The sequence below is a fragment of the Ipomoea nil genome, unplaced genomic scaffold (genome assembly GCF_001879475.1).
Source record: "Ipomoea nil cultivar Tokyo-kokei standard unplaced genomic scaffold, Asagao_1.1 scaffold0418, whole genome shotgun sequence".
NCBI classification, from domain to species: Eukaryota; Viridiplantae; Streptophyta; class Magnoliopsida; order Solanales; family Convolvulaceae; genus Ipomoea; species Ipomoea nil.
In genome coordinates, this window is record NW_017616846.1 from 482 (window position 1) to 12664 (window position 12183).

The window sequence follows — 12183 nt, forward strand, 5'->3', positions numbered from 1 at the left end:
TTTTTATTACATTCCCATAAATCCAAGATTTTTCTCATCCAAGATTTTCTCAATTTTGTGTGAGTCCACTCACTTCAAATCAACTACCATTTAATTTATTAAGGAAACTAATATAAATTTAATTATAATTTGTAATTTAATTAAAATTTATTAAATTCTAAGTATTATATATCATCCAAAATTTTACTTAACACGTCATAAAAAAAATTCTTATCAAAAAACTAAATCAAGAATTAGCTATATGTGTGTGGTGTGTGTTTAAATGAGAACAAGCTAAGGTCCTCTTGTAAAAAATGAGAACTAAAAATAACCCATTGTTAATAATAATAATAATAATAATAATAATAATAATAACAAACAAATAAACAAAGTAGTTTAATTTCCTTTTCCTTTTCCTTGTATAAATCAAAATAGAAATTCGTTGGAGAATCTCAGTCCTGATAATATTGGGAATCAAAAAGATGATCTTTAAAAGCCTGATCTGCGCTGCCTGTGTATCCAAAACGCATTCGATAGCTTTCAGCAAAGAAACATTGTGCAATCACTTTTTGCTTGAATTATATTCATCGACTAAAGATCAGATCAGATCAGATATGGCAGTATTGGCAGAAAGATTCAGAATTTCATGAAGAACAAGTTTCACTGGTGGAACACCAGGCATGGCGGCGCCGCCGGAGTTCCGAAGGGGTACGTGATCGTGTACGTCGGCGAAGAGGAAAAGGAATACTGCATTTCATCCAAGTGCTGGACGCTATGCAACCGCTTCGAAACCTTCACGAACAAAACCTACGGTGCTTGCCGGATGTTCGCCTCATCAATTCCAAATTTATCTCAACCGTGTAAAGCTTCTCCTCAAGAAAAGACCCAGACCTTATGTTCTTGGCTTGCTACCCAGAGGCGAATTGAAGCCGCCCAACAAAATTTTCTGGATTGAAAGACGATAATGGAAGAGAAGATTGCATACTTCTTTCTTTTAGGATATCTTTATTTCTTGATTTTCTTTTGTGGCAAAAACTCCATCTAGTGGGATTGGTTGGGTCCTTATACGTATTTTATACCTTTTTTTAAAATAATTTTTCAATCTATAAATATTACAATTTTTTTAAATTAAGAATATTTTGGTAACCAATCACCTTGAGCTTAGATTTTACATTTGTGGTTCTCTTTGGGGAAGGTCACAGAGAGGCTGGTAGAGAAAGTATTAATAGTACGCGTTTTGTACTTTCTTTATGGAGAAATATTTTTAAAGAATGCATTTGATGACAATAATTTTGTACGAAGAATTTTGGTAACTTGATGACAATAGTTTAGAAATAGGGAGGACTAAACTAGCCCAGTGCAAAAAAAGCAAAGAGGATTAGGCCCCATGCTAACTTGCTAAGGAAAGCCCATAAGCAAATTATGCAATTGTTATGCCGTGCAACCGTGTGTACCGTTCTTGGTACACACGGTTGAAAACGGCACCGTATAGTGCCAGGGAAGTAACGGTGCCGTTAGTGGCACCGTTTCACTCATCCGATATTTAAAAAAAAATATTATTATTATTGCCATAAAACGCCACTATACTCCTTTTTCCGCCATTTCCAACGTTTCGTCTCTAACAAGCTACACACTTCCTTCGCACTGTAGCAGTCTTCATCTCTCTCTCTGTCTACTCGGAGTCGCGATTTTCGTCGTCTTCATCTCATTGTCGCCGGAGCGTGTTTTGTTCACCATTGTTGCCATTTTCGCCATTTTCATTCTAGCATTGTCGCCTTTTATCATCGCATTCTCCATCAGGTATAATGTATTTTTGTGTTTTTTGACTGTTAACATTCATATTCGCTGTATATTCTTGTTATTTTTGACTAGGGTTTTGCAACACGATTTTGCATTTTTCTCAAACAGATCAATACTCTGTTTTTTTTCTGTTTGTTTGATTGTTTTTTTGGTTTTCTGAAATGTTTGTGGACAAATAGTTGTGATATTGTGGATATATAGCTTTATACTTGTGGTTTTATAGTTTAATACTTATGCATGTTCGAAAATATCATTCCTGTCTTCAATTAGTGTGTTTCTGAAATGTTTGTGGACAAATAATTGTGATATTGTGGATATATAGCTTTATAATTGTGTTTTATAGTTTAATACTTATGCATGTCTGAAAATATCATTCCTCTCTTCAATTATTGTGTTTCTGAAATGTTTGTGGACAAATAGTTGTGATATTGTGGATATATAGCTTTATAATTGTGGTTTTATAGTTTAATACTTATGCATGTATGAAAATATCATTCTTGTCTTCAATTAGTGTTTCTGAAATGTTTGTGGACAAATAGTTGTGATATTGTGGATATATAGCTTTATAATTGTTGGTTTTATAGTTTAATACTTATGCATGTGTGAAAATATCATTCCTGTCTTCAATTAGTGTTTTTCTGAAATGTTTGTGACAAATAGTTGATATTTGGATATATAGCTTTATAATTGTGTTTTATAGTTTAATACTTATGCATGTCTGAAAATATCATTCCTCTCTTCAATTATTGTGTTTCTGAAATGTTCGTGGACAAATAGTTGTGATATTGTGGATATATAGCTTTATAATTGTGGTTTATAGTTTAATACTTATGCATGTCTGAAAATATCATTCCTCTCTTCAATTATTGTGTTTCTGAAATGTTTGTGGACAAATAGTTGTGATATTGTGGATATATAGCTTTATACTTGTGGTTTTATAGTTTAATACTTATGCATGTATGAAAATATCATTCCTGTCTTCAATTAGTGTGTTCTGAAATGTTTGTGGACAAATAGTTGTGATAATATGGATGTATAGTTTAATAATTCTTATTTACAGAAATGGCTCGTGAACCTACACTGGCTGAGGCTTTTAGAGAAACAAAAAGAAGAAGAACAGATACCGGACAGCAGCAATTCTAGATTCACAAGCAGCTCAGAGCTCTAATCCAACTAGTGAACAACCAGCAGCAGCCCTAAATTCACAAGCAGCTCAGCGCTCACGCCCTGCTAAGGAAACAACTGTTGCAGAGACTTCAACGAGACGGCGCCGACGAACTAGAGAACACAGGAGAGATTACTTCAATACGAGGATGGGGCCAAAGCTGATGTTTGATCTTGTCCAGAGGCTCTCACCACGACAGAAACAAGCTGTCGTAGAAACTGGATTTGGTGGACTTCTTCATCTCCAACTCTGCACCAATGAATCAAAGTTGGTGCAATACCTGCTGGACAACTTTAATGTTTGCAGGTGTGATTTTGTATTAGAGGATGATAGTCTCCACATTGAAGAGGAAGATGTCGAATACACGTTGGGAATCCCGCGAGGGCCTCTGAAGGTCAATGAGGGGACAAAGATGGAAGACACCTCAACCCGTGAATACAAACTGCTGCTGACTTCATGGAGAAGGAGGTGGGGTATTACAGCAGGCTCGCCAATAACTACACAGATGCCAGATGAGATTGTTAGGAGAGCTGATCATGGTGATGAGTTCAAGAGGGATTTCGTAGTCTTGTCGTTTCCTCCATGCTTCGAGGAAACACAACACGCTACTCCAAGTACAGGATCTTAAACTCATTGATTGATGTTGATATGATTAAAGAGTACAATTGGTGTGCCTACACATACCAATCTCTCATTGACTCGATAGATAGTTACAATGAAGATAGAAAGAGAAGCTTTTGGGGGCCAATGACATTGATATTGGTCAGTTCTTATTGTCTTTAATCTAGTTGCATGAATTTTATGTAGTTGTACGTGTATAACTAACAATTTATTATGGATATATATGCATGAAACTTGGAATATACTCAGTTTAATAAGATCCTTTATGTAGTTTAATTTGGGATATATAGTTTTAAAATTGGATATATAGTTATGTGATTATGGATATATAGTACTCTGTGAATATATGAATGTATTACTCTGTGGACATACTGTTAATAATTCTGGATATATATTAATGTGTTTTTGGATGTATAGTTATGGGTTTATGGATATATATGCATGACACTTGGAATACACTCAGTTTAATGAGGTCCTTTATGCAGTTTAATTTGTGGATATATAATTTTAAAATTGTGGATATATAGTTATGTGATTATGGATGTGTAGTACTCTGTGAATAAATGTATGTATTACTCTGTGGACATACTGCTAATAATTCTGGATATATATTAATGTGTTTTTGGATGTATATTTATGGGTTTATGGACATATATGCATGAAACTTGGAATATACTCATTTTATTAATATCATTTTTTATTTCTGAATTTTGTGGATATATAGTTTTAAAGTTATGGATATATAGTTATGTGATTATGGACATATAGTTATGCATTACACTGTGACCATGCAATTAAGAATACATGGATAAATTGTTCTAAATTCATCTTTAACATAATCTTCTGTAATTTGTAGCTGTTCTACTTTGATCGAGTAGAATTCAAAGGAATGAAGATCAACAGGACATACCCTAGCATACTTGCTTGGACAACCACGCTTGTAAGAAAGAGAGTCAAGGCTGAAAAAAGGGCTGGTGGGTTTGGAAAGGGAAGGGTTATCCCTAGAGTTAAGAAGCCAAGGACTGATGCTACCACCTCACTGCAACAACCTGCAGGCACTGCTGCTGCTACAACCTCACTACCACAACCTGCATTTACTGCTGCTGCTACTACTTCTTCTACTCCTGCTACTGCAACACCGACACCAACTACAAGTGAGCCACTCTCAAGTGTTGATCGGGTGACCCGTGTGCTCCAAAAGCTAGCATCAGATGTCCTGGAGTTTGGTGAAGCTATGTCTGAAATTGGAAAGCAGGGCGCACCTATTGAAGTCATGAAGAAAGCGTTCTCAGGGATATCAAACATGCTAGGTGCTGCAAGCGCAATTGAATCAACTTCCATTCCAACTGAATCTCAGTTGGATGACATATTCTTTGGGAGTGAAACTTTCACCGCTGCAGTGGATTCATTGGTGGAAGCATTTCAGAAGACAACAAGAACCATGGAATTTGAAGCTCCATCATTTGATTTGGGAATACACTGCAATGAATCGCAACCGCAGCCATGTGAGCAACACACAGAGCAAGTAGTTGAAGAGGACCTACCATTGGATGCTTTGGTTCAACAAATTGGAGAGGATGCAGGACTGTCAACGACCTTGGAAGCACAAGTAACTCCTCCACTTGTTAGGGTCCCATTTCAGAGATATGTTCGTCATGCCGCTGCTACTGATGCTGATGTTGATGACTTTGATTGGTAAATTTACAGTTTGTTATTTGCATTTGGCTTTAACGTTATGAATTTATAGTGCTAAAATTATGAATATAAACTTATGAACATTTTTACAACTGTGGACATATAGCTTTAAAATTGTGGATATATAGATATAAAATTATGAACATTTTAAATCTGTGAATATATAGTTCTATGATTATGTACATATATGTTTAATATTATGGATATAAAGTTCTAATGCTGTGGATATATAAACAACAGTGCCATGCAAGAAAGTGAGTCTGATGTTGATGACGTGACTGTTAGGATGAGACCCCAGCGACGATTCAGGAACAAACCTCTTTGTTTGAGGTCACCATACTGGACACAGAATGCAGGTTTTATACGCACTACAACTCCACGGGAAAAAATCATTTCAAACTATGCATTCTTGAGTGTGTCTACCGAACACCCAGAAGAGTATGTTTGAACACATATATTTATAATAACCTTTAAATTACTTAGATAGTTCATATTATTATAACTATTGGTGTTATTATTATTATTGTTATTTTGGTGCTGTAGTGAGTTGCTGTTCAGCTATGGTGACTACTACCTAACAAGGCGTCACTTCTCAACTTTGAGCAATGGTGAGTTGGATATAGACTTCTTGAATGTTTGGTCTTTGCGGCTAACTTTGAAGAACACAGAACGTGCTGTTGGGATACCAAAACGCGTATTCTTCACCACACTGCCACATGTAAGAGTTATTTTTGACATGCAAATGCGCATTTTTAAAAATCTAGTACTCTAAGCCTTTTGAATACTCATTTTTTGCATTTCTGTGTATTCAAAAACAGCTGCAGCTTGATCCATCTGATGATTGGATGAAAAGTCTCCCAGCTGAGAAAAGGATGGAAAATTTCAATGATAGATTGAATTATGAAATATCAAGTTTTGGAAACCTGGAAATCAGTGATGCAGACCTTGTAAGATCTATTACACACACTTAATTTAATAATTTAAGATTTTATTATTGATATATATGCATGAAGCTTGGAATATACAAAGTTTAATAAGATCCTTTATAAAGTTCTGAATTTGTGGATATATAGTCTTAAAATTGTGGATATATAGTTATGTGATTATGGATATGTAGTACTCTGTTAATATATGAATGTATTACTCTGTGAACAGGCTGTTAAGAATTCTGGATATATGGTAATGTAGTTTTTGGATGTATAGTTATTAATTTGTGGATTTATATGCTTGAAGCTTGGAATATACTCGGCTTATTAAGATCTTTATAAATTTCTGAATTTTGTGGATATATAGTTTTATAATTATGGATATATAGTACTCTGTCAAATATGAATGTATACCCATGCAGTTAACAGTACCTGGGTATGTAGTTGTTTCAAATAATAACCTTTTGTTTTGGAATTAGATATTTTTCCCAGTGCATCGCCATGCACACTACTTTGTTGTGTGCATAAATGTCAAGGAATCCAAGGTTCAGGTGATAGACAACAAGGAATTGCCTGCTGGTGTTTCAGAGCTTGATAAATATGGAGACTGTCCATACAAACTGGTAGCTTATATTATATTAAAAAATCTCCTTATTGTCACCTATATATTGAATTTAAAACATTATGAACATTGAGCTAATTTTTTACCAGATTGAAGCATTCAAGGCGTACCTGGAAGCAGGACAATCCACCTTGACTCACAAACTGAACAGCATGCCAGTAGAGTTCCTTGCCATGCACTGGAAAAATGCAGAGAATGTCACCGACTGTGGCATATATGTAATGCGGCATATGGAGAGTTACATGGGTGGAGCTCTCGAGAACTGGGATCCTGGGTTCAAGAAACATATGCGCACGAATGTAAGAGTAACATAAATATATTACATTCCAACTACATCAAAAAGTGATGAAAAAATTACAATGAACTAGTTATTTATTTTTCTTATTTTACAGGCTAGCTTCATTCTTGAGTTGAGGGCAAAGTATGCTGCTTGTATCATCATGTCAAAGCTGAACAGCGTCAAAGGCGAGGTCAAGAAAGCTGCAAAGATTGAAGACAAGAAGAAGTAAAACTGGAAAGATCAATGAATGTTTTTGTGGATGAATATTTTAATATTTTCTGTTCTTATGGTTGTTTTGTAACAACTCTATCACAATTTTTGAAATTCGATCTATGAAATTCACTGAATATATAGTTCTCATATTATGGACATGTAGGTTTAAGATTGTGGATGTATGGATATAAAATTATGAACATCTTACATAAGTATAAACATACCGTTCAAATATTCATATATTCATATTTCAAGAATTATGGACATATAGGTTTAAGATTGTGGACATATTGATATAAAGTTGTGAATATTCGTTCAACTGTGAACTTACATTTTACATAAGTGATCAAGTTCACCAGTTTACATATTGATATATAGCTTCAATATTGTGGATATAATGATATAACATTATGAACACTTTTACTAATTTGACACACAATTCCAATATTTTGTGGTCATATAGTTCTCAGAATTATGGACATATAGGTTTAAGATTGTGGACATATTGATATAAAGTTATGAATATTCGTTCAGCTGTGAACTTACATTTTACATAAGTGTAAACATCAAGTTCACCAGTTTACATATTGATATATAGCTTTAATATTGTGGATATAATGATATAACATTATGAACACTTTTACTAATTTGACACACAATTCCAATATTTTATGGTCATATAGTTCTCAGAATATGTATGTATAGCTCTAATATTATGGATATATAGCTTTAGTATTATGGATATGTAGCTTTAATATTATGGATATATAGCTTCAAACCTGCAAATCAACAAGTACTAAAATTTTGAATACACAGATCAAACAACTTGTAAATTGATATCCTCAAAACAGCTAGCTACCAACTGGTATTAACCCCACTCTCAATCTACAACTGCATTATCATCTACATCATTACTATACTGACAAAACTCCGAACTCCCAAAACTTGGATGTACAAGGTACCCATCCCCGGCAATCTCAGATAGACTTTCCAAAACCAACGACTGAACAGCACCTTTTGTACTCGAAGCAACTTTATTTGCAGCACTCCTCCTCCCCCTTGCAGCACTGTACTTCTTTTCAATAACACTACTCCTCCTTACGTTACGCTCACCTTTTGATCTCCGGTTTGAAGGATTTTGAATGACACCACTTGAAGATGAAACACCGCACTCTTCAATTTGCACATAGCTAATCTCAGCTTCAACCTTTTTCTTTGCTTCCTCAACTGCTTCATCACAGAACTGCCTAGTTACACTGTTATCTTGACTAGATGAAATCAATCTTTGAAACTTTCTGCAAATCTCCACAACCCAAATTGAAGGAGGGACACCAGCTCTACAAAACATTGAACCAGTATTCACATCCCTACCATCAGCAACCTTTTTAGTCCACCTTTTCATGATATATTTGTTAGGAATACTTGAAACACAGTGTATATGAAGAATGCGTAAACAATGGCAGCATAAAATTCCTAACTCCGAAATCAACTTGCAACTACACGAAATGTCTAAGGTTGACAACTTAAAACTGACTTCATGCCTTATAATATCTATATCTGGACGCCATACGTGATACTTGAACTGACAACCTTCATTCAACACCATTTCTTGATGACAGGCATTGCCTTTCATGAATTGTTCCTCAAACAAAAAATATATCTCAATCGTATATACCTCTCTAGCGTGTAACAGAAGTTTCACGTGCTCCATCATCATGTTGGGTACCCCTTGAGTACAACGAAAGTCTTCACCATTCTCTTTGCTCCTCCATTCAGAAGTTACACTAACAAACGATGAATAAAAATCACATAGACCTGCAGTCTTGGACAACCTTCTTGAAATCGAATGGTTAGTAGTTTCACTCCTTTGCGATGATAAAATGCCCCCTGAAAAATAGTCCTTATTGAATGCTGGACACCACTTCTCCCTACAGTCATACAGCTTTTGTATCCAACTATTCTTGTGGCACTTGTAGTCAGTCACCAACCTGAAATGATAAGATATATGTTCAGAACTCTAATGCTATATATCCACAGTTCCAATATAATAAAACCACAAATTGAATGCATATAATACAAACAGAAAGCTCACTGCTTCACTACTACATGTTCAGACAACTAATACTATATATCCATAATTGTAATATTATATATCCACAATTCCAATACTATAAATCCATAAATTGCATGCATATAATTTAGAGACAAACAGGAAGCTCACTGCTTCACTAATACATGTTCAGACAACTAATAATATATGTCCATAATTCTAACACTGTATATTCACAATTCCAAAACTATAAATCCATAAATTAAATGCATGTAACTCAGGAAAAATCAAGAAGTTCCATTCTATACTACAACATGTTCACATAATTCTAATACTATATATTCATAATTCCAATACTATATGACCATAATTCTAATACTAAACATCCATAATTCAATTACTGGAATCGAAAAAGGAAAAAAAAAAAAGTAGTGGACATACCTTGTCCAATAAAATTCAAACTCAGCTTCAGTCTCTGTGTATTTCAACACACAGTTAAACATATCTAAGAAATCCTTGTTATTCCTTAACGCCTTGATATGCTTCTTCGAATTCTCGCCAATATGCCATATGCAAAGACGGTGACGTGATGTTGGAAACACCTGACAAATAGCAGCAGCCATGGATGCACATTGATCTGTCATGATAGTCTGTGGACATTTCTCATTCATAGACCTTAAAAATGCTCTAAACAGCCACACAAATGATTCTATCCTCTCATTCATCAGAAAACCACATCCAAACATTACATTCATGCAATGGTGGTTCATCCCTACAAAAGGGCCACAAATCATATCATATTTATTAGTGCGATAAGTTGTATCGTGCACTAATAAATCCCCAAACAACTCATAGTCTTGTCTCATCCGACCATCCCTCCAAAAAAAAACTGCATAGTCTTGAATCACAATCAACTTCAAAATCAAAGAAAAAATCAGACTCAGTCGACTGCCTCTTCCTAAATATTTCAATTAATGAGTTCGAACCGGTTCCATCCAAACGCTTTGATGTATCAGAAGCAATTGAATTATAAGCATCTCGATTAGTGAAGCCAACTAATGGAGACCCCCCTGCTTGATGTTTCAAGAACCTAATACCATCTGCCATTGCAACACCACTCTTCTTCAAATCTTTTAAATATAACAGTTGATTATCACCAACATTTCTATGTGAACGCAGAAGATGACTCTTGTCTACAGCACATAACTCGTGATTGTGCACTTTTACATGTTTTGTAACCGTCCACAACCCATCCTCACCGACGTCAAACTGAACACATGCACCACACCCTGACCTTGTGTCAATTTTTGAATATGCCCTAACACCAGCATTTGCCTTAACCTTAAAACCAGCTTTAGAACACATAAACATCTTCATTTGGACTGTTTTGCTATATACCTTGCACCGTTGATTACCCTTCCTCACACTAAAACCAACTCTATATGCATAATTGTTATACAACTCATACGCTTCAACCCCGTTACTTACAACAACACCAACCAAATCTTCATCAACTGCAAATGCAATATATAACCTCAAGTATACTAAATAATACACGTTCCATTGAAAATATAATTCCTATGTAGAGGGGGTGCGGGGAATGCCGAATAAATCCAGCCATGCTCTACAAAAGGAATAACATTTTCCATGGAAAAAGAATGAACATATAACAATGCTGAACACTGTGAATTATGATCATATAAAACTACATATAGACCTGGATTAGAAGAAGAACCATCAATGTCTAACTCTATTGGATCTGAACTTGGTGAATCAACAACAACATCTTCACTGACTGCATAGTGTTAAAAGCCAGAACAGAGTATCAGTTTAGAAATTTGTGGATGTATAGTATTATAATTCTGGATGTATAGTGATAGAATTCTGGATATAAAGCTCACAGTTTCTGGACATAAAAGTTCAATAATTATGGATATACAATCCAGAACAGAGTATCCATTCACAAAATCCTTGATATATACTACTATAATTCTGGATATATAACTCACAACTTCTGGATTTATAGTTCAAAGATTATGGATATATATTTCGTTCATTCAGAAAACCATAAACACATAAACACCAAGAGTTACGAATGATCTCAGACTAGAATCACATAAACATCACATACACAATAAACATCACACTAAATATAAACACCTACACAATATATCACACTGCAAAAATTGCAAACGACCACAAATCCATAAAAATCAAACTGCAAAATAACCTGGAACCGTATGCAATTCATCGCCTGCTTCATCTCTCTGATCTAATGCCTCGTCTCTCTGGTCTACTGCATCATCCATCATGAGATCCATACAATAAATCAGGAAAACGACTGCGATCGCTATTGCGATTGCGATTTTACGTATACTGCAATCAAAACGCCAAACTACCAAAAAATCGCAAAACTACCAAATATGATATGAATAACGCCGCTAACGGCCATCCAATTTTTTTTTTTTTTTATTTTGTGCGCGCCGTGTCATTTTTTAGTAAAACGGCGCCGTTTTGCAACCGTATGCACCTTGCTAGGTGCATTCGGTTGCACGGCATAATTTGCGCAAATTATGCTGTGGTGCATACGGATGCAAAAACGACGTCGTTTTAATAAAACGCGCGTCTCCCCTTAAAAAAAAAAATCAGGTTCGATTCTCAGCAATAACATATGAACTAAAATTCCATAATCAATGAACTATAATTCCATAATCGATGAACTATAATTCCATAATCTAATCTATGAACTAAAAATTCCAGAATGAATGAACTAAAATTCCATAATCTATAAACTAAAATTTCAGAATCGATGAACTACAATTCCATAATCGA

At 34.9% G+C, this 12183-nt stretch overlaps 2 protein-coding genes across 2 annotated transcripts; one reads left to right on the top strand and one right to left on the bottom strand.

The window, feature by feature from the left end:
- Nucleotides 1-4632: 4632 nt before the first annotated feature.
- LOC109172465 lies at nucleotides 4633-7317 on the top strand. The gene is made up of 7 exons (XM_019321625.1): nucleotides 4633-5260; nucleotides 5501-5698; nucleotides 5804-5978; nucleotides 6079-6207; nucleotides 6666-6809; nucleotides 6898-7107; nucleotides 7201-7317. Exons 1-7 carry the CDS (start codon nucleotides 4800-4802, stop codon nucleotides 7315-7317), a joined length of 1434 nt encoding a protein of 477 aa, XP_019177170.1. The 5' UTR covers nucleotides 4633-4799.
- Nucleotides 7318-8181: 864 nt separating this feature from the next.
- LOC109172466 (protein FAR1-RELATED SEQUENCE 7-like) lies at nucleotides 8182-11660 on the bottom strand. Its single transcript, XM_019321626.1, has 5 exons — nucleotides 11582-11660; nucleotides 11069-11146; nucleotides 10338-10865; nucleotides 9793-10249; nucleotides 8182-9289 (listed from the first exon to the last, which is right to left on the bottom strand). Exons 1-5 carry the CDS (start codon nucleotides 11658-11660, stop codon nucleotides 8182-8184), a joined length of 2250 nt encoding a protein of 749 aa, XP_019177171.1.
- Between the last annotated feature and the right edge of the window lie 523 nt (nucleotides 11661-12183).